Here is a 22,794-nt window from a genome sequence, read left to right on the forward strand (position 1 = left end):
GCTGCCTATGTCACCAGTAAGAAAATCAGAGAGAATTAGATGTTAAGCCTCAAGCTGTGAGAAGAGCACGCAGCTCTGAAGCACACAGATTAGTAGTTTTCTAAGCATTCTTCCATGTTAAAAGTTCCTTTAACCATTCAGTGATAAATTCTAGGCTGTTGACTGGCAAAAATTTCTTTGCCCTCTGTTTCATACAGGCATCCAACTCCTTCTCGGACTGCTGGTTGGAAATGCTGTGCTTAATATAAGCTCACAAACCAGTGAGAGGGAGTAGTTTAGGAACCAGTATCTAAAGCATTCATTACCAATACAGATTAAAAAAATAAAAACCAGAAAACCCCAAACTTGACCCATGGTCCTGCAGAGTATTACACGTGTTTTATTTTAGAAGACCCTAGTGAGATCAGACTAATGTGACACTTGCAGATGAAAGTATTTATTTCTATAAAAACCTGACCCTTGAAGAACCAGTACTTTCAAGATTTGGGAACAGGAGCTTTCTGAAGTCTAATCCTCGTTCTCCAGGCTTGGCTATTGCCTTGAATAATCAATCAAACCCTTACTTCCCCACATAATTAATATTCTCAGGGAAGTGATGAGCTAAGTGATGACATTTGTTTTTCCTGACTGATGGTGCAATGGGATTGCAAATTGTAATGAATCATTCTAAGGTGCCTTATCCTTTTTCATTTAAAAACAAAATGAAAAACCCAAGACCTCCCCAACCAAAACCCCTTCCTGTGAGGCATGCTTATTGCCCTTGAAATCAAGGGAACTATATAGAGCATAAGACTCTTGCCCTGTATAGTAGTCTCGATCATTTGTATCATGGCCTGTGTTAGCACTCTGGTGCTATGTCTGGGGAATCCATTTTCCTCAACTGATTGACACTCAGGACTTGATGATCTCTTCTAGTGACTGTGGTGTTTATCTTGTGCTGATTCTAGAATCTATAGATCCATATTTTAAAGAGAACCTCTAAATATTCTGCTTCTGTGATAGTTTTTAAATCGTATATTTGCTGATGGTATGCGCTGTATGTTAGTGATGTTACAGTGTTTGTTTAACGTAGGATCTAAGTGCTTTCTAAACATGCATGGATTAATTCTCACAGTGCTCTTGTGAGTGATAGAAATAGGAGAGAAATATTGGTTTGCTCAACTTTGCAGCACACCAGCTGTTCACCAGCTAGAAACAAAGACATCATGGGCAAAAATACATAGGGAAAAGAGGTGTGTATAATCTACCCACCCCTGTAACAACCACTACCTCCACTAACATACAACAGGAGAAGGAAATAAAGAGGCTGTGGGGATTTTGTGTTGTTTTTTTTTGTGTGCGCCTTCTAAAAGGCAGCACCGAAGTAGCTTTTTCTCAGAGCAAAAGAATGTCTTTCCAAACTTGCAACGGAAAACAAAGTATGCTTGTCACCAAGCTTTCAACAGGAAATGAAGCTGCTGGAGAGATGTTTGTGACCAGTTTATGCCATCAATCAAATTCTACTGTTTTTACAACTTAGCCAGAGGCCAACATGACTTGATAGTCAAACAACCTTATTGCTTAAATGTCTTTGGAACAGCTTGAAGTAATATGTAATCCCAATACAACTAGATTTTTTTTTTTTTTTTTTTTTTTTAGAAACTTTACAATTCTGGCTACTACTACTATTTTTAAGTGTGGTGCATAAGAACTGATAACCCTTGTAACCAAGACTGCTGATGGACATGCACAGGCATCAACTGATCTCAGGAGCTATAATCTCAACACTTTCCCTCTTTGTGCTTAATTCATTATTTGTACCCTGACATTGCTGTCAGAGCTCTGGTCCTTTTAAAGTGAATATCAACTTCTCTGTGTTGGGCAAGAATAGGAGACCCTCAAATGCTACTGGTACCTTTCCAGGAATAAGTCTACTTCCTGGTGGGAAAAGATCTGCTGGCTTTCTGTTCTCTCTTTCTCCTGGTCTGTGGCTGGTTTAGGATGATTCCTTTCAATTAATTCTCTGGTGTAATCCTATCTAATTTTAGTGAGACTAGAATGACATGTGGGTGTTGTATGAAATATACAGGGTTTGCATGAAGGTATACATACGAAACTGAGTGACTCGGGAGGTATGTTTGAGAAGAGGGATGGCATCAGTTTGGATAATAGACACTGTTTGTCGTTGGTAGCTCTGGGGGCAGAGAGGTGTGGATATGTTTAAAGCCACATGTGCTTATTTTTATCATTCTCTCCCTTTCTTCTTCCAGGGCATTTTTTCCTCTACATGCTCCTTAGCTGACATGAAAGCCATGACTTTAAAATTTGAATTTCAAAGTTCTCAGTATTTGCCTCAGATCTCATCTTTATCTGTAAATCCTCAACTATCCTTCAGCCTGCACTGCTGATCCCTCAGCTTTCCAAGAGCAGGTGATCCTTCCTTGATATCTCCTTAAGCTAAATAAGGAGTCTCTTGCCTGTAGGTCTACATACCACTTGCCACCCTTCTCATCTGGGTTTCTCAGTTCAGGTAAAAGGAACCAGTGTGTGCTACCAGTAGACTGGAGATTGGTGGTGTCTGTAAAGCATCCGAGGAGGATTTTCATCAGTGGATACAGATCTTGTTGCTATGACTCCGATGGGTTTCTGCTAGCAGGGTCCCAGTTCTTTTGGGAGTATGCAAAAGAGCTGCTGAGAGGTTTTTGAAAATAGAAGGGTTAAGTGGCATTAAACAAATTATCTGTAGCTAGGCTTCTAACCAGCTTCTTGGCTGCTGGATGCATCTTAACCTTTAAAATCAGTAGTCAGTGCAGATCTGGCTTCCAAATTTCAATCAGGTTTTATCCAGTTTTGCGAAGTTTGCTAAAGGGACAGGAAAACGTTCAAGAGGGACCAAGCTTTTCCTCTGATGCTTTGGGCAACGTAACTTTGTCTCAGTTTCTGCCTCATAAAATGTGGTCAGCAGTATTCCCTAACCTTATTTTGAGGATGCATTAGCATTGTAGTATTCTGGAAAAATGAGGAATTCTGTAAATGCTGAGATATAAATGAAAGGCTTAGAGGATGACAACCAAAAAGAAGGGTTTAACTTACAGCTTGAGAAGAGCAAGGACAAGGGGGCATTTGGAGAGACTGTCCTGTGTCTATAGTCCTTGTATATGTCAGTTCAGTAAAACTTTCCCATAAAGTGTTTTTACTTGTTATCAGGTATGTAACCTGGAATTGTGTAGTCATTACTGAAATGTGACTTACCTTAAATAGATAAAATACATACCAGTGTTCTATCTATGAAATATGAGGAGGAATTTCAATCAGGATAGTATCATCTGTGTTTCCATGTTGTCACTATCTTGTGCTAACCATTCCTGTTTAGGGGACAGGAGAATAGTCAATGACTCTTCAAAAGGTAACAGTAGCTAAGGTCTATTCTATTTCATGTGAAAGACACCTCTTTGAAATGGTTAAGCTTTTAAATGCCTTTAACACTAAATACTTCAGTCTGCACTACTGATCCCTCAGATTTCCAGAAGCATTTGATCCTTCCTCAGTAGCTCCTTAAGCAAAGTAAAGAGACTCTTGCATGTAGTTTCAAGTACCACTTACCATCCTTCTCACCAGAGCTTCTCAGTTCAGGCAAAGGGAACCAATGTGCACTACCAGTTATGCACACACAGTTTACCAGTATGATCAAAACCCACAAGGTCTCCACTTGCAAATTTTGGTTGCTGTTTGTATTTGTTAATAGTATGATTTATATGCATCTGATGTTCTCCCTCCCAGTGCATGTGGGGTTCTCAGTAGACTTATAAATACTGGCTAATATGCAATGGAGAATTTAAAAACTACTCAGCTGGCACCATAGATTGAAAAAAAGAGTGGCGAACTTTGGGATGGAGGTAGTATCGCAAAAAGAGAGCTAAACCTCAAGAGCATATGCAGTGTTTTGCACCCCCTGCAGAAGGCTGGAATACTGCTGGTTTTGTAATCATAGCTGGACATAATTTCTGTGATGATGACTGTTATGCTCTTAGAGGGAGGTTGAAGCTCGTTCATGTAATAGTCCTAGCAACCATGGGGATGTCTCTGTGTGCATTTGTAACAGCTCGGGCACTCAGGTGCAATAAGGAAATGTACCTTAAAGGAGAAAGAAATTTAGGTCCTCTGAATGTGATGCCACTGGTCTTTGCCCTTGGTATCTAAACAAAGAAGTGTTGGTAGCGGGACTGTTTTCTGTTCTTACACTGTGCTGTTAGTGAGGACCTTGCAGTGGGTCCTAAACTTTTTTTTTAAAAAAATGCAATATTTGGGACTGGAGCTTCAAAGATCTGGGTTTTTCTTCTGACTCAACTGTCTGTTCAACTGTCAAATGTGTCTTTGGGAAGAGGAGTCCCTTTCTTTGCCACTGTTTTCTGTCTTCTGAAAGAGGGGGGACAAAGATGCTATCCTGTTGTTAGAAAGTGGTCTCTGATCCTTTCCTGAAAGACACGTATCTGTGATTACTTTAAGACACACTATTGCCCCATCTAGACTGATTTGTCTTGCTTTCTGATCCCCTTGCTTTTCAGACTTAGATGAGAATAGCTGCTATAATACTTGGAAAAAAAAAAGGCACAAAAAACTGTATAGTAATAACCAGATAATTCCAAAATTCAAATAATTCCTTCCAATGAAGGTAATAAAGGCAATTAGAGCATGAGAATGCTGACCAAATGGGATGATGCAGGCTTCTTCAGCCTGCTCTAATGTAGTTCCTTACTAATACAACAGAAGCAAAGAACTTTCGGGGGGTACTTGGTTTAGAGACTCATACGTTTGATGCATGTTTTTTCGCCTCCGAGATAAGTAGTTTGAATCTTGTCCAGTCAGTAAGCAGTCAAATTATTTCATTGCCGTTATATGCATGCCTGCATGATACATGATACTGCTCACTCCAGTTGTCTCAGTCTCATCTCCAGCATCTTTTTCTCACTATCATTATGATTAATCCACTTGTTTTGTAGCATTTATGGCAAGATTTGAAACTAAACAGGAAGAGAAACTCCAGTTGTCTTACTGTTGGTAGCACAGTCCATCTATGTTTGAAGTAATATATGTTGATGGGATTAGTGAGAAGCTGTTAGATTTTGGTGCCTGTACTATTATATCTAGCCAGGAGTAAACAGAAGAATTAAATCTCTAGCTTTGTTACACCTGCATCTTGCTTTGATTAGCACTGCATCACTGGAAAGCTAATAAAATATAAAGCTGTTTTAAAATAGGATCTCTTTACCTCTTTATTACTGTTGTGGTCTGTAAAAGTCTGTGCATAGTTGTTGCTGTAATAGTTGGTTTAAAATTGTGTCCTTTGGTAAAATGTTGTGAGGTTTTACTAGTTTCTTGAGCCATAGACTCATTTCTTGGGTGGCAAACTGCATCCATTAAATGAATATACCTGAAGTGAACAGGTATTTGCTATTAAGGGGGCGAATCTGGGTTGAAGTTCTAGAGTTATTTTACTCATCACTGAGGTATAGTAATCTTCAAAGCAAAATATATCAGCAGGTGAAACTCTGGAGAGCAACACTTTGAGTACTGCAATTCCTTTGTACTTAAACTGTCTGAGCAGCAGCTTCAGTGAATGTGGTGGTTTCCCTCTAGTGGCTCCTCTCTCTAGTGCCTGTAGCAGGAGCTGCTCCTGTGATTGCCTTGCTACCTAGCTTACACTCATAGTTCTCTTGAGCTTTGCTCGCTGAAAATCTAGTGTGTACAAATATTTCCTGAGGCGAATGGTAGATGAGTCACAATATAGCAGCCTCTGAGTTCTTTATACCTACGCTGAAGCTTTTGTTGGCCTGGTTTGTTAGGAGCAGAAGTATATGGTGTTCTGGCCAATGTGAAGTGTTTCATATGGCAGCCCTATCTAAAACAAAAGGTAGAGCCAGTCTGACCGAAATCACTTTGAAGTTAATTTAATTAAACTGTTGTAAATCTTAATTTAATTTTTTTTTTCATACTTCCTTGTCCTTTTTTGACCTCCCTGCTGGTTGTGAATATAAAATAAAATCCCTTTCCTTAAAAGTGGAGATAGCTCCCTCAATAAAAATGGGAAACTGTCTATTACCATTAAAAATGAATAATATCTTGAATAGATAATAAAACCCATCATTTTATTTTTAAACACTGAAAACTTTTTCATTTAGCTTGAAGTTGAAACATAGTGAGTGTTTTCTAAGTCAGAATAAAATTTTATTTGGAAGAACTGAAACATCCTTTCACTGAAGTTGTAATCTCCTATTGAAAGACTTTTAGGGGTGATCAGTTTTCTGTTAACAAAAATGTTTTCCTGATGCCTGTTAAAAAGGATTCTGCTGTAGAGATACACAGTAGTTATGTAGTCTCTGAAAGTGCTAAAATTCAGCAGCAGTGAACTTGAGGGAAACAAGGAGAATAACCCTCTGCCCTTCATGGAGAAACCTAGACACAAGCGCAATTTGTGCCAGGTGTGACCTGTACCATATATGCAATCAAATTGACTCAATTTTTGTTCTTAATCACAAATTATATTCACATCTGGTAAAAGACACATGACACAATTTCTGCACTGTCTCATTTAAGAGCCTTATGAACAAGCTGCAATCATGTTGAATGCTGCCTGAATACATGTTGAGTCTTATTACAGCCATTGGCCAGGGTGTCTGTCAGCAAAAGAAAGTCATTCAATATGGTGCTACACGTTTTTATAGCAAAAGCAAGGAACAATTTTTTTTTAATAAGGGCTTTTTTTTTTCTAAAAAAAAAAAGGCTTTTTAAAATAGATTGTATCCAAATAGTTAAACCCAGCTTAACTTATTTTTTGTCAAGTTTATAGGGAGACTAGGGTGTGTTTCTGAGGGAACTAGTAGGGTGGTCTTACTACTTTTCATTTATCTGCTGAGTGAATTCCATGCACTTGATTAGTTTGGCTGTTGGGGGTGGGTGGGGGGCGGAATTCTTATTTGCACTTGTGAGGCTAATTGATTCTGTGGGTATTTAAAGGATTTTGTGTATGCACTTTTTATTGCTGTGCAAATGTAAATAATTAAACTTTGCTTCTGGGTAGGCTGGTATAAATCATGCTCAACTTTATTGACTTCCCAATGAAGCCGCTTTGTAAAGCTGTAAATGTAACTTTTCTGTAAGCCCTGCTACAAGTGTTTCTTTTGTAAGTGTACGTTCTGTTTTGTTTAATGTGGGGTAGTACGTGGATGTGATCCTGTTCCTTGAAGAAATGGAAAGGTTGGTGCGGGTAAGGTCCCCAATGAAGGTATTGACTATCTGTAGGGAAGTGCAACTGCTTATTCCCTGTTGGCAGCTAACGTTTTCTTGAAAAGGGGGATTCTAAAACCTGTATATGAGCAAAACAAGTATGTATGTATGTGAATATGCGTTGATTTGACTGGGATATCTACATAAACGTCTGCAATGTACTGAGAATCTGGGGTTGCCAGTTGTTTCCTAGCAATTAACAATGCTCCTGGAGTTGGACAGTGGATCCTGGTCAAGAAAAAGACCTTCCTAAAACACTTTGTCCATACCAGTGCTGCCTGAAAACACCCAACAAAATTTACACCTACTGATTTATGCTCAGCCAAGAACAAAAGATACTGAAGGCTTTCAGAGCAGTTGCCAGCTCTGGTTTTGAGCCATACTCATGTTTTGATATTCACCCTATCCTTTGTAGAAAGTCGCTACATATCAGGAAGTCACAAAGGTGTGTGAATAATTGGCAGCATCTTTGTCCTTGAACCCATTTCTTTCCCCTTCCACCCCTCTCCCTCACCTTGTTCAAACCTGCCTATAGAAATTGTGGCTGAATATCTTTGGACCTAGAATGTCTTCTGCTTATATTTTGAAAAGACAGTATATGGCAAAGAGAATTCTGTGTTTAATAGGGTAAAAGCTACATAAAGTATCTGTCATTGAATAACTATGTGTAATTATTTCATGTATATTACTAAATATATAGTCTGTATATGTGAGACAATTATTTTCCAAAGCACTATTAATATAATCAGGGATGAGAAACAGGTGGGGCATTGGCTTCATAACCCCCCTCCTCTGTGCCACGCTGTTGGGGCTACAATGAAGAATATTCTTTAAGGAAGCGCTGAATAATGTCTAAATAGGATGGATCAGTTTCTTGTAAGCTTTGAGAGGATCTGTCCAGCTTGTCTTGTGATTCATTCTCACATTTCACAAACCTGTGTGCACATGTTTTTCACAGTGAATCACAACTTCTCTGGTCATTTTGTAAAAGGGTAAGTAAAAACAGCCAATGCCCTCCACTCCCCACCTCCCTTCTGCCCTGCCAAAAAAAAAAAAAGAAAAAGGCAAAGAACCTTCTTCTTCCTGCCTTTGGGATGCTGTTGACATTCCTGAGGGATTTTGCCTTGTATGAAACAGACATAGAAACGCATCTTGCCGCTGAACAAAGCTGAGATGGCAGCTGAGCATTTTAATTAAGAAGAAAAATGCAGATAAAACCTTTTTATTGTTAGTTGGGGGTCTTCTCTAAAAAGCATTAATGTATCACTGTAGAATTATTTATCGCTGTAAGTTTAATGAGGAAGAGTCTTTTACATTATCATCAATCTGGCAATGTCCTTTCTGGTCGTCTCTTCTGCTGTTCTGTAGACTTGAATGTTTGACCTCTACTGTAATGTAGGATAAGATATGCAATAATGAAGATAGCCTGGTTTCATGAAGGTCAGTTTAATCATATAAATGGATCAGATAATGACAGCCTGCACCAAGGGTAAAAGCACACTTTTTGATCCACCTGTGAGGAACTGGTGAAGGGATTAATCCTCTTTCTCCTTTGCCTTTCACAGGAGGGAAATTCTGTCTGCTGTTAGCCACTGAGGGTTGATAACAGCTGGTGTTTTCAGAGCTATTGTTTTAACTGCATCCCTCTGACCAGTTGTTTGTTCTAAATGAGCGAGTTCTTGGGGGCCAGATGGAAAGCAACTTGGCATTTTCAGAAGGCATGATCTAGTTTTTGATTCTTTATGCTTTGGCATGTCTATTCTTGGCACTTTTATATAGACTATTTACGCCAAGCTATTAATTAGCAGCAGTGCACCTTTGGTATAGAGGTAATGACTGGGACATCCTGGGCAGATTGAATGGAGCTCTTCCAGGTTTGAAAACATAGACTTGTTGTTTTTTATGAATAATATGCACACAAAATTTTAATAGATGTCAAAGGCTTCATGAGAGCATGAGGAGGAGTCACTGCAGCTGAATCAAGTAATATTTGCTCAAGAAGCCTGAACTGCAGCTCAGCTATGTCCAGAATATGGGCATGCCTGAGAGAGATATTTTAGTTCTGATTAACTAGTGTTTGCCACTGCAAAGCACCAAAGGAATATGTACTAGTCTGCCTCATTTGAGTTTGAAAGTGAGAGGTGGTGATCAATTCTGTATGATATACAGTTTCTTAGAGGATGTTAGGAAGGGGGATGGAATGACCAAGAAGGCCAGAGACACCAACAGGAGTCATGCACTGGCAGCTTAACTATTAAGTTATTGCTACAGTAGAAATTTTCTTATTCTGTTACCTGTTACATTGTCTTTTACTCTTCTCACTCATAAAAACTAAATAAATTGCAAAACTTACCTAATGCCCAATCTCATCAAAAGTATTATAGAATGTTTCCAGGCATCCAGCTCGTGACATTGCTGCAAGAGTTCCATGTCTTTTATCATAAAAAACTGTCACGCAAAGGGAAGATAGAAATCTTTGACTTTTTTCTCTGTCCAGGTAAACTTCTGCTTTGCTTCCTCCTACATCTGGATTATCGTAGTTGAATGATGATGTAAGTGTAGATAGCTTGAAAGGAGGAAAAAAACCCTACAAAACACAAAGCCTCAACCAGCTTTGCTCTAAACACTTGGTTCTGTGTGTTCAGCTGCAAGATCACAGAAATGCGTTACTGAATAGGAGACGGTACTTAGGGAGAGCATCATCCTTCTGCTACATGTGGCCCATTTCCTTTCTGTTCTCCCCAGAATCTGCAACTATTGGATTAGGAATCTTCAAGTCATCTTTTAAAAACTGATCACACATAAACGTCTATATAGTTACAGCACATGTAGTAATCATGCTCAGTGAAATGAAATTTAGTATCCAGATGTGGGAGTCCCTCTATATGCAGTTCCTGGAACTACTTGGAAGTCAGTGGGAGCTTACACAGGGAGCAGCAATTCAACTGACAGTGTGCAAATGAAAAATGAAGGCACAATTTTGCCGCTTTTCAGGTCAATCCACCTGCTGTGTAAATGTCTTGAAAACATTTTAAAAGAAAACAGTTTAAATAGAGTAAAATAATGTTCATTTAACACTTTTTCAAATTTTTAAACTCAACTGGTTTGAAAAACTTATCTCAATACTCTTGAGCATGATCATGTATTGAATTTTTGTATGTAATATTATTTGGGTAAACGTACCAAAAGAAGCCAATGCCCATTGTTGCATACAAAATGGAGATTAGTGAGTGAATAGAAGTATTAAAAACGAAATTTTTTTTCACTTTTTTCATTTCTTTTTTTTTTCATTTTTTTCATGATAAAATATTAAATTGGCTGATCAAGACATGGAATTAGATAACATGGAATAATTTGCATCTGCAATGCTTAATTTTCATATTTATTAGCCCAAACTATTAACCAGTTACTTCTAAATAGCAGTCTCATTTGTAGACAACCTTATTAATTTGGAAAAAGAAATTGGAAAGCTGAAACTTTCTACTCATTTGTTTACGAATTGATTAAGCTACCCTTTCTGAGAATCTAGTCAGATAACTTCTGTTGGTGTCACAGTTTTGTTTTGAAAGTATTGCAGTGGGCATCAAGATAGCAATGACAAGCCAAACCAGCTCATTTTGTCTGACCCCTATTTTGTCAGGCTAGGGTTGAAAAGTGGGAACTAGAAGGTGAGCAACTTTGAGTTACTCAACCATGTTGAACACAGAGCTACTGCACAGGAAGTGTTGTATTGTCAGCTGAGCAAAGTCAGCACACCTGACTCTTTCTCTTGCCTGAGCCCTTCATAGCTCTAGACCTGTGGAAAAGGTTTTTTTTAAAAAGTATTTGCTGCCGCCTTTCCCCCTCCACCTCTCCCTTCCTGCTTTCAGGTGGCATTATAAAACCAGACAGGTCCAAATGAACTTCTTTATCTTCCTACCTGGGAAGAAGCTGTCTGGAACTATAGTAACTGATGCAGTATATTTTGATGTAGGCAATAATTTTGCTGGCCATCCAGAGACATCATTTTGTGATATGTGCTCTGGCATAAAATGTACCCACTCACTGATGTAAATCTAGCATACCTTTCTTGGACTCTATTTAATAGAGTTTTGCTTGTCTGGTTACAAAGAACTTAAGCTTTCTGGCCATGATGTAGCTGCCTTGTACAGCTGGATTTACATGCGTGGTACAGTGTGACTGGCACGTGGGTAAGGAACTGCAGAGGTTATGGGTTTCTCTTATTAAGGATATATTCTCTGTAACTGCAATATATGACTCCCCATTCTTTTAATCCAGCAATGACTCTCTTTTTTTTTCAGGTCACTGTAGAAAAACATTTTTTTCCTCTTGCTCTATGGTAAAATTGACTAGCAATGGGCTTTATTTGAAAGGGTATTCAACTGCTTTTTTATTAATGTGAACTTCATGATCCTTTAAGGAGAATAACAGAATATTCATTTTGCTTTGGTGTCCTTCTGTAGGATTCCCTTACTATACGTTATATCCTAGCTGAATGAGACACCACCTTCTCTGCCCATGTTCCCCCTCAGTAAGAAGCAGTTACAGTAATGTTGGTCATCAGGCAGTGTGCGTACTGTAGACTATGTAAAGTTCCTGGATATTTTTCCTGTCCCTTCCTTCAATTCTGTCTCACTATGGAATATGCTACTCTTACTTCTTAGTCCACACCATGACACATATCTGAGTGGATGCATGCCCTCATGCAGTTTTGCTTGAAGACATGTACAATGTTTTATTCTGTGTTACATAACCAGTCCATTGAAAATTGGTCAAAATAAATGCTGTTCATGAGCTATCTGAATAAAAAGATTGATTTGCTTGTGTTGAAGAAACATAGAGGAATAATCTGCGTATCTGACACGAGTTTTACCAGTGCAGTAAGCTGAGCTGTAGCAGTGCCTCTTGTTGTTCCTGTCCTGTCTCTTTTAATATGTTCAGTGTGTCTTGCTTTTCCCCTTTTGCCAATTTGGGCAATGGGCCCAGACCTGATGTGCCACAAGTTCTGCTGTCCTTGTTTCCTCATTCTGCATTTCTCCGATATACTTGTGTCAAAAACCGCTCTGGTACTGTACTGAAATGAGCGCAGATGCCTTTAATGTAGCACACACCATTATTCAATTTCATTTACCATTTGACATGAATGAGGTGTTCCAGTCCTGTAATCTGAAGAATTAATGTTTAAAGTAAATGTCTGTCAACTGTGATGGGTGAGCAGCAAAACTGGACAAATATGGGTAGCACTAGTGCTGTTTTGCCAGGAGCATTGTTTGCAAGGGCAACTGTGGTTTTACCTGTTGGAGAAGAAAGGGCTCCTTTTTCCCTTTTGACCTGTAATTCAGGGGGTGAAGTAAGCACCTCATAGCCAGGCTGCTTTGCCAAAGATCCTTAGAGCAATCAGGCAGGTTGGTGAGTGGTTGTCCTTCTGCGGTTTTAAATTTTTTAAAAAAATTATTATTTTGTGGGGAGTGGGGTTTGAGGTTTTGTGGGAGTGTTTTTTGTGGTTTCTTTTTTTTTTTTTTTCCCCTCCACCCTGAGACTGAAAGACTGAAACCAGCCTGGTGTTCGATACCTAAGTGTTGAGAGATCAGTGTGATTAACTTTGGAAAGAATCACAAGTGCCTTGGGGCTGTTGTAACTCCAGATTCTTAGGAGAGAAAAATACTGCTATAATGGCTCCACTCTAGAGACATTTCTGTCATCAGGTTGTTTTTCTAATACTGCAGTGCCCTGTACAATATGACGTTTGGAAATGAATATCATAGAACAAGAGAGATTTCTACCCCTATTTTAAATTCATGTGACCTCTGGGCTCTGCGGAGGAAGGCACTTCACCGAGTGGAAGAGTTTGTGACCCTGACTTCCCTCTGAGCTGAGAAGGTGTAGGTGTGAGGATTGATTACAGGTCATAATACACCTACACAGTCTGCTAGTCTGTATCACACCAGGTTGATTTTGGTGGCTTTTCCCATTGAGCAAATACTAAACTAATTGAGGATCTGGCTTTAACTGTTGTACCTATCGCCATCCCCAGGCAAGGGACCTGAAACTCTTTATGCTGGCCAGAAACTCAATGACAACGAGTGGCACACTGTCCGGGTAGTTCGGCGAGGAAAGAGCCTCAAGCTGATGGTGGATGATGATGTTGCTGAGGGTAAGTGTGATGTAGGAGTATTTTTGTCATTATCCCTGTATCTCTGTTCCCAGTCTCTTCTTTGCTGTTACACCCATTCTCCCTGTTCTTGTATGTTTTTTTTTTCTTTCCCTTCCTGTTACTTCTTGTATATTTAGTGTTACTATGTTGAAAACTAATGTTCAGTTCTGAGAGACTGTTTTTAGCCAGCACCAGAGACTTCTGTGACAACTACAAGAATATGAAATGTGGGGTTAGAGGACAGATAAGCTTGCACATACCCAAGAATGCAGAGCTGCTAAGCGGCACTCTGTCTTGTGCCAGGCTCTATTTGGGGTACGCTGTGTTGTATATCTTGTTCCTGAGCTGCAAATGTGGTGGTTCCAATGCTGTGGAATCAAAACCAAGGCTCTCCAAACCTTTCCTCTGCACAAACTTTTTCTTGATGTTAAAACCCACATTTGATAGATGTGTTAGGGAATATGGATTTCTGTCTCTGCTGTTTTTTTTCTGGATGGCTCTGAACCATAAGTATATGAACTTGGGAAAAAAACAAAACAAAACAAAACCAGAGCAGTTTGTTCCCAACTTCGTTTTAAAGGTTAGGGAGGACCCTAACTCTCCAGAGTATATCATATCATAACATATAGAGTGTGTTAGTCTTTTTTTTTTTCCTTTTTTTTCCTTTCCTGCATTTCCTGACAGCTTTTTAAGCTTCTTTCTGTAGAGAAATGTAGTTGAAAGGGGGAAGAAAAGATCAATCACTCAGGAAAGCTGGTGTCTCCCAGGTTATGAGATTTGCGTTGAAGTGATCGAGGTACTTTAGGTTGATCTTTTTTTCATTACAAAATTTTGGAGGTGGTACTTTTCTGGTCCATTTTGCCACAGCTGCAAGAGCCAGAAACTTATTCTTTTTTTTAAAGTCTAAAATTCTCATAGCTGTATATAACTGTAGGAACTGGGTTTTTGAGGAAAACACCAGCAGTCTGAAGGCTGATAATAGAATCACAAAGAAGGGTAACCCTGGATGCATCACTGATATGGGTATGTTTGTTTAGTTGTGAGCTGTGCTGTTTCACCAAATACTGACATCCTCTCTTCTGAGTAGCTTCTTCTCAGAAGGCAACTGGGAGGAACAGCTGTCATGGGCAGTGCCAGAACACTATATCCTATCTCTGCAAAAAGTTCTTTTATACGGTGTGAATGGAATTAATTTTAAGTAATGTGGTAATGAGATTATTTGGAAAGCCATGAGTCAGGATTTTGAAATAAGCTCAAAGAAGTGGGTTTGCAGTGGTTTGATATATATTTTCCCTCTGAAGTAAGTATATGCTGTGCTGTATAGGCAGAGAATTGGCAAGAGAGAACGGAAGCATATGAAAGATGAATCTTTCCGTCTCCTTGTTGGAATTCATGGAGGTTTAGTCAGCATTAGCTTACAGGAAAATGAAATTTTATTTAAAGAGGCAACTTTCTGAATTAGTGAAACATGCTGGTAAACATTGCATCCTGTTTACTTCTGCATTTAAGGAGAATTCTTCTGGATATGCTTTTTTTAGCAAGCACCATGAGGTGGCACTCTCTGCATTACCAACTCAATCCTCAAAAGCCATCTGTTTTTCTGAAGTCTCTTTTTCGTGAAACTGAGTTTATAAATAATAATGATACAATCCTATACTAAAATAGGTTGTGCATATGTACATGTATATGAATTACATAATTAAAGATGCATTACAGCTAAAAATATCTGTTAAAAGAATGCCATCACGGCAAAGTCAAAAGTCAGAAAAACCAGAGTTAAGATTTTCTGTGCAATCTGCATCCCACTTCCTTGGGCAGATGATATAGTCTTCAATGATGTGGTCACATAGATTTTTCCACAGGATTCTAGCTGTCTTTAGGCATAGATCAGAAGTCTAAATTGGGCCCCCAGTAAAAATAAACAGCCTATTTCATTGCTGCCTTCTTTCGTATTGCTTGTTTGGAACAATGCATGCCAACTAAATTTTGCTCTAAATGTAGAGCTGTTTTTCCCTTTTTTTTGTGTCTGTTGTGTGCTGCTCCTCAATATGTTTACACGGAACTAAGAAACTGTAACTGGATTTATTCCCATGTCTATGTTATATGAAGTGAGTAGGTGTCTTTTTCCCATTTTACAGATTTAGAAACAAGGCACCAGATTAAAGTTGGATATATTTGGTACCAATTTGGCATGATTTTTCAGTCATTTGCATGCACAAATATTCAGCATATCTGTAAATTGGATCCTGTAAATTAGCTCAACTGTGCTACTTGGAGAATTAGGTCTAGACAATTAATGACCACCTGTGAAAAATCTGTAATGAAGTGACTGATGTGTCTTCCTGCTGGACATCTAAGGGAGAGACAGAATCCCGTTCCTCTGGACAGCATTTTGCTGCTTAATCAGAAAACCCTCCTCCCACGTTTCCCGCCCCCCCCCCCGCCCCCCCCCCCCCCCCGCCTCAGAACAGACCTCAGAACACCAGTGATAAATGACACACAAATACAGCAGTCGTATTCCTCTGTACAACATCTTGCTAGCACCTGAATACTGCAGTGGAGTCTGGAATTTTTTCTGTCTGCTACCACATGAACCAGAGAGCTGCTGATTTCTGTAGTAGTTTCAATACTCTCTACACAGCACAGTGGAGAAATTAGAGGAAAACTCTGCGGGTGGAGGCTGACAGCTAATGAGATCAGGAAATACTGGATTTCACTCCATGATTTCTTAAGAAAATACATCTCTTTCCTGATTCTGGTCTTGTATTGTCATGCCCTTTTCAGCTTTTCACTGAACTACCCCAACTTTCTGCATTACCACTGCTATCACTGTCCTATTTCTCTTTAAACCAGTCCCAGCTTTCTCATTTTTCACCTTTTCTAAAATTCTGGGTTCACCTCTTCCAACCTCCCTCACTTAATTTCTAATGCCCCCTATATTTGTGTTCTTTGTCGCAGTGTACTCCAGATTTCACAGGCCTGGCTTTTCTTTCCTACTCTGACAACAACTACTTCTTTGCATTTATGTAAGTGTAGGAGACCTAAGGAGAGGAGTTTTCTTGCTCTTCATCCTTGACATCTCTACATTTTATTTTTCTAATCTTTTTAAGTAAAGAAGGAAGATTTTTTTTTTAAAGTTTTTTTTAAATTTTATTTTATTTTTAAGAAAATACAATTCTTCTGGTCTGGAAAAATCAGAAATTTTTATTTGCTAACACTAAAACTGAAACAGTCCCTAACAATCACAGTAGTGGAAGTGAGATGGTTTGTCTAAACAAATGTTCCCATATACAGTTTCAGTTCCTGTGAACTGGCATTTTTCAAACTAAAATATTATTTCTGGTAAAGAACTGTTTGCATTGGTACTGATACTTGAATTTCTGAATAGTCAGAAATATGTGACTCTCTTCAGCTGCTTGTAAGTTTGTCCAGCTGTATCTACTTGGATTGAAGCTTTCCATGTCAATGGTCTTTGTATAATTGTCTTTAAATTTAGATCCACTGCTGGAATTGGGAATAAGTGAAAAATTTGTTTTGCATAATGTTTTCTCTTCATATGTGGAATAGATACTTGAAAACATTTTTTTCTAACAACAACTGTTCTTGTTTGCTGTCTTTGCAAAAACTTGATCATGTTTGGACAAAGTATAAACTGAAAAACTGCACTTTGTACATGGTCATGAGAGGTGGGTTAGGAATATTTTCAGTGTTTCAAGAGGACCTAAGCAAGAAAGAGACCATCAGTTCATTTAATCTGACTCTTTATACACCACAAGCCCAGATGTATCATCAAAGTGTCTTATAAATGCTGTCAGCTTTCATTCTACCCCCAGGAAAAAAAAAAGAATATGTTGCGAATAGTAGGAAGTCTTGCAAGGCCTATCAATATATATATATATTTTTTTTTTTTTTCTTTTAATACCTGGGAACTGTTTAGGTGAGAAATACTAGGAGATTTTGGGAGATAGCACAGAGTATGAGAAAGCTTTTAAGTCCCAGTTGATATGACCTGAGGGAATTAAAAGAGGAGTTTGTTCTGGACTCAGCTATGGTGATCAGTGTGACTTCCAGGTGTAATCCCAATAACTCAGAAGTTCCTCTTGCAGTGACTAGTCCAGAGTTGTGTGTATATGCTAACTGATGAGCAGATGCAATCAAGCAGTTGCTGTTGTGTGGGTTTTTTTTTCCCCCTTCTTAATAATAGTTATCACAGAGGCGCTACCACTGTTGCTAGTGGGCTCGGCCTTGGCCAGCAGTGGGTCTGTCTTGAGTCGGCTGGTATTGGCCCTATTGGACATGGAGGAAGCTTCTAGCAGCTTCTCACAGAAAGCCACCTCTGTAAGTGCCCTCCCTAACCCTAACCACCACCACACACCCCACCCCCCCCCACCCCAAACCTTGCCACACAAACCCAATACAGGATCTTATTTCTAGAGGTGCTGGGCCTTAAAGCCAGTGAGTGCTCCGAAGTTGTTATATATTTACTAAATTGGATGCCAAATATTTCTTTTTTGAGATCCAAAGCTATTTATATGTTGATCTCTCTGTTCCTCAGCTTTGTGTATATAAAATTGAAAGTAGTATTCCTTCCTCTTGCAGGAGTGGTAGAAGACGAAGTGAATATTTGAGGATAATTTGCACACTGTGCTGCTGAACTTGTGGGTTGACTGTGGCTGGCTTCCAGACACCCACCCAGCTGTTCTCTCACTCCCTCTCCTCAATAGGACAGGGGAGAAAAAAGGATGAGAAGGCTCATGGTTCAAGATAAAGATAGGGAAATCGCTTTGCAATTACTGTCATGGACAAAACAGAATTGACTTAGGGAAAAATAATTTATTGACAGCTAAAAATAGAGTTGGATGGTGAGAAACAAAGACAAAAAGTTAAAACACCCTCCCCCATCCCCTCCGTTTCTCAGGTTTGCTCCTTCATTCCTGACTCTTCTACCTCTCCCCCCATCTGGCAATGCAGGGTGATGGGGAATGGTGGCTGTGGTCAGTCTGTAATAGTTCCTCTCTGCTGCTCCTTCCTCCTCATGCTCTTCTGCTGCTCCAGTGTGGGTCCTTCCCATGGGCAGCAGTCCTTCATGAAGAGCTCCAGCATGGGTCCTCTCCACAGGCTGTCAGGAAAACCTGCTCCAGTGTGCGCTCTCCACAGAGCCTCAGTTCCCTCGGGAAACGTCCACCTGCTCTGGCATGGGGTTCTTCCGCGGGCTGCAATGTGGGTTTCTGCTGCTCTGTGGTCTTCTCCATGGGCTGCTGGAGAATTTCCACTTGGTGCCTGGAGCACCTCCTCCCCCTCCTCCTTTTCTGACCTTGGTGTTCACAGAGTTTTTGTTTGTTTGTTTTTTTTTTTTCCTCTTTGTTCGTCACTCAGGGGCAGTGTTTTGTCCTTTCTTAAATATCCTTTCCCCAAGGCACCCCCATCCTGGCTGTGGGGCTCAGCCGTGCCCTGCGACGGGTCTGTTGCGGAGCCGGCTGGACCCGGCTGTGTCCGGTGCGGGGCAGCACCTCACCACATACACTTAATACAGCACTGCAGAAAATTTTGTGAGAGAAAAAATAACAGCATATTTGTAGCAGAGTTTGAATAATGGTTGTACATGAGAAAACAATTACATGTTGAGTAATTAATGAATTTAATATTATTCCACTTGTATACTAAATGGCACAAGGCCTGTGTAGAAAGGGTACTTCTTTGTGTGACCAAATAGTTAAAACTATCTTAGTGAAGAACTATAGAGGATTAAAATAAGGTTGTTTGTAATGGTTTTTATTCTGATGTTGCTCAGCTTGACTTTGCTAAAAGACTAGTTTGAGTACATACTGTTGCGTTTCATCTGTCTGTGTGGGTTCTGTGTCTCTACTGATGCCTAGCACGTTTCCTGAAGTGTTTAAATATACTTCAAGAGTAGTCGGACATTTGGATACTGAATAGCTTGAATATTTTAATTGAGAGGTTAAAATTCATCACAATGTGACAAACAGCCCAAGTGGTAGGTTGATGATTTAAATATATGGAGGGATTTTTGCCTGTTGCCTTCTTGTATATTTCTCTCCTCCCATGCTCTTAAAACAACAGAAATAACATCAGGCACCAGGGGAGAACAATGGAATAAATATTAGCAGGTTTGTGACTGTTCTCACTTCTTGTTTTGCTCTTTTTATATTAATCTATGTTTATTGAGTGCTTTCAGGAAGCACACTTGTAAGAGTTGTTTCAGAAATGTCTGAGTTGTTTGGCAGATGGACCGTTGGATCAAACAGATCACTGTAGGCTTTGAGGGAGAGAGCTAGTCTTCTTTGCAAACAAGAAAGTCTCTGAAGCACAGGGAAAAATACAGAGCTTGCTGCCCATGGACCTTTAGTCCTGTCTTCTCACTTCTGCCAGGTTTTGACAACTGCTAGACTCAAGCCTCTCCACCAAGAGTCTATATGTTCTTTCCTATGCAAGCTGCTGAACAGTGATCTGATAGGATTAAGTTAGTACTGCTAGTAGTCTGGAAACTGGAGGGTGAAGGGCTCCATATAACCTATTACTGATCCCTGGACTTTCTGCATGTTCCTCCTTGATTCTGTCCTTCAGGCACAATGGTTGGTGATCACACCCGTTTGGAGTTCCACAACATCGAGACAGGGATCATGACAGAGAAACGGTACATTTCTGTCATCCCCTCCAGCTTCATTGGCCACCTCCAGAGCCTCATGTTCAACGGGATGCTCTACATTGACCTGTGCAAGAATGGCGACATTGACTATTGTGAGCTGAAGGCACGCTTTGGTCTCCGCAATATTATAGCTGACCCTGTGACTTTCAAGACCAAGAGCAGCTACTTGAGCTTGGCCACCTTGCAGGCTTATACGTCCATGCACCTCTTCTTTCAGTTCAAGACCACCTCAGCTGATGGCTTCATCCTCTTTAACAGTGGTGACGGCAATGACTTTATTGCAGTTGAACTAGTAAAGGGGTAAGTGACTTTCTGCTATATTCTACCAGCTTGTTTATAGATAAACTTATTTATAGGTAAGCCTAAAATGCTTGCGCAAAGAGAAATTCACCTCATACTCATGTTTTCTCCGTTTGCTGAGGTGGATGACAAAGCACTTAGACATAAGCACTGAAGCTTAAGACTCCTGATTTTATCACTGACTTCCCCCTGTGGTTGAGGGAAAGACACTATTACAGTGTGAAAGTTAATGTTTTAAGTCCTTTGGATCTAGTTAGCCTGAGGTTTTGTCCTGTTAACCTTGCAGAATAGCACAGAGGAGGAGGAAATGTGTTGAGGTCTCTGAGTCACTCTTCCTCCTTTTATTTTTTTTTTTCCTTTAACAGACTCATTGTGTTTCTGCCATCTCCACTGGAGGGGAAAAAAGAGCATAAGAGCTGCTGAATTTGTGTTTCTGCTGGTGATGCTTGAGGAAAAGCAAACTCAGCTTGCTTTTGAGCCGCTATATTCTTTTCGCAAGACCAATAGCTTATTAAAAAAAATACTTTGTTATATGAACAAATTTTGATCTCTTATACTCATCTAGTCACAGTAGATGTTTTCCACAAATAGTTTGCTAGTTCTGTTTATTTCGCTATAACTTTGGTTCAATCTGTTTCATTTATAACTTTGTGCATATTTCTGTAAGTGGGACATTGAGTAATAAAAAAAGCAAGTCACAAGCTCCTGGTGCTCTGTTGAGAGGTGAATTTTGTTGTCTTTTGTTTCTTTTCTAAGGAGAATATTTCTCTTCTATCCTCAGGTGGATTTCTGTGTTTGAATTATCTAAATAATTCAGGGTAACAACCCCATGACTTCAGTCTTCGTTAGGGTCTTTATTTTTTGCTGAAAGCTTTGCTAACTGTTTCCAGCTGTTTGAATAAGCCTAGGATCTCATGTGACTCTTAGTACAATATTTTGAGTGAGTTTCCCAATTAACTTCTTAAGGGAGTTATTCAAAACTCAGAATGAATCTGGGGAGTATATGCCCCAAATAAGCATATCTAGTGTTGCTCTCCAGTACGTTTATTGATATTACCAATCTTAAAAAATAATTAAATGCACAGACAGAGTTTTTGTGGATCTGCGAGAACTTTGTGAAAAAGAGGAATGCTTTATGGTTAGAATCTGATTATTCCAAATGTTGTCATCTCAAAGTACTAATCCTTACACTTTCTTGGTGGAAAGGAAACAACTATATCTTTTCAAATCAGTGGCTAATATTTTGGCTTCCTAGAACTTTCTAACTCAGAGATGCTTCCCTTCATGACTTTTGTAAGTTAATTTATCAACTGGCTAGAAGGGTCAGTAGCGCTGGAGTTCTTCTACAATTTTAACTAGTTCTTGCTGTGGTTACAGGTATATACACTATGTGTTTGACCTTGGAAACGGACCTAATGTTATTAAAGGCAACAGTGATCGTCCTCTTAATGACAACCAATGGCACAATGTCGTAATCACCAGAGATAACAGTAACACACACAGCCTAAAAGTGGACACTAAGGTGGTCACTCAGGTTATCAATGGTGCCAAAAATCTGGATCTTAAAGGTAAGTTCTACAAGACTGACCGTTCCCCTCTTTATTCTTCTGGGGCTTGACCAGTAAACAATAGAAAGCTTGCAGGAACCATGTATTACAGAACAGTAAACCTGGAATTTGCTGATTTTGGCTTTCAATTTCATTTTTCTCTTTCTGTTTGGCAACTTCCTGTAGCAGAATAGTTTGTTATATTTTGCTTTTTCAGAAATTGATTGTCATCCTACAGTTTTTTCTAATTAGGATGCAATTAGAACTGGTGGGGTTTTTTTGGTTTTTGTTTTTGGTTTGTTTTTTTTTTTTGGGGGGGGTGGCGCGGAGGGACTGGCAGTAAAGGAGGCAGAAATGGCTTCTTGCACTATATCTTGCTCTGCTTTTAACTTTTTCTGAGAAGCTGTTCAGCTTGCTATATTCATGTCCCATTGGTGGTCAATGGGACAGAGTCCAGTTGGAGGCCTGTGTCTAGCGGAGTTCCGCAAGGGTCGGTTCTGGGACCAGTTCTATTCAATATATTCATTAATGACTTGGATGAGGGAATAGAGTGCGCTGTCAGCAAGTTCGCTGATGACACAAAACTGGGAGGAGTGGCTGACGCGCCGGAAGGCTGCGCAGCCATTCAGAGGGGCCTGGACAGGCTGGAGAGTTGGGCGGGGAGAAATTGAATGAAATATAACAAGGGCAAGTGTAGAGTCCTGCATCTGGGCAAGAACAACCCCATGTACCAGTACAAGTTGGGGGCAGAGCTGTTGGAGACCAGCGTAGGGGAAAGGGACCTGGGGGTCCTAGTGGACAACAGGATGACCATGAGCCAGCAGTGTGCCCTTGTGGCCAAGAAGGCCAATGGCATCCTGGGG

General features: G+C 39.8%; 1 protein-coding gene across 21 annotated transcripts in view; it reads left to right on the top strand.

The window, feature by feature from the left end:
* Positions 1-22,794, top strand: part of NRXN3 (neurexin 3) — a 1,063,598-nt gene that overhangs the window by 408,005 nt on the left and 632,799 nt on the right. For all 21 annotated transcript variants that reach the window (XM_068400267.1, XM_068400270.1, XM_068400271.1 and 18 more), the window contains 3 exons: positions 13,298-13,417; positions 20,003-20,384; positions 21,762-21,952. In XM_068400267.1, the coding sequence (XP_068256368.1) occupies positions 13,298-13,417; positions 20,003-20,384; positions 21,762-21,952 (693 nt within the window). The remainder of the gene's footprint in view (positions 1-13,297; positions 13,418-20,002; positions 20,385-21,761; positions 21,953-22,794) is intronic.

The sequence above is a fragment of the Nyctibius grandis genome, chromosome 4, assembly GCF_013368605.1.
Source record: "Nyctibius grandis isolate bNycGra1 chromosome 4, bNycGra1.pri, whole genome shotgun sequence".
Taxonomy (NCBI): Eukaryota; Metazoa; Chordata; class Aves; order Nyctibiiformes; family Nyctibiidae; genus Nyctibius; species Nyctibius grandis.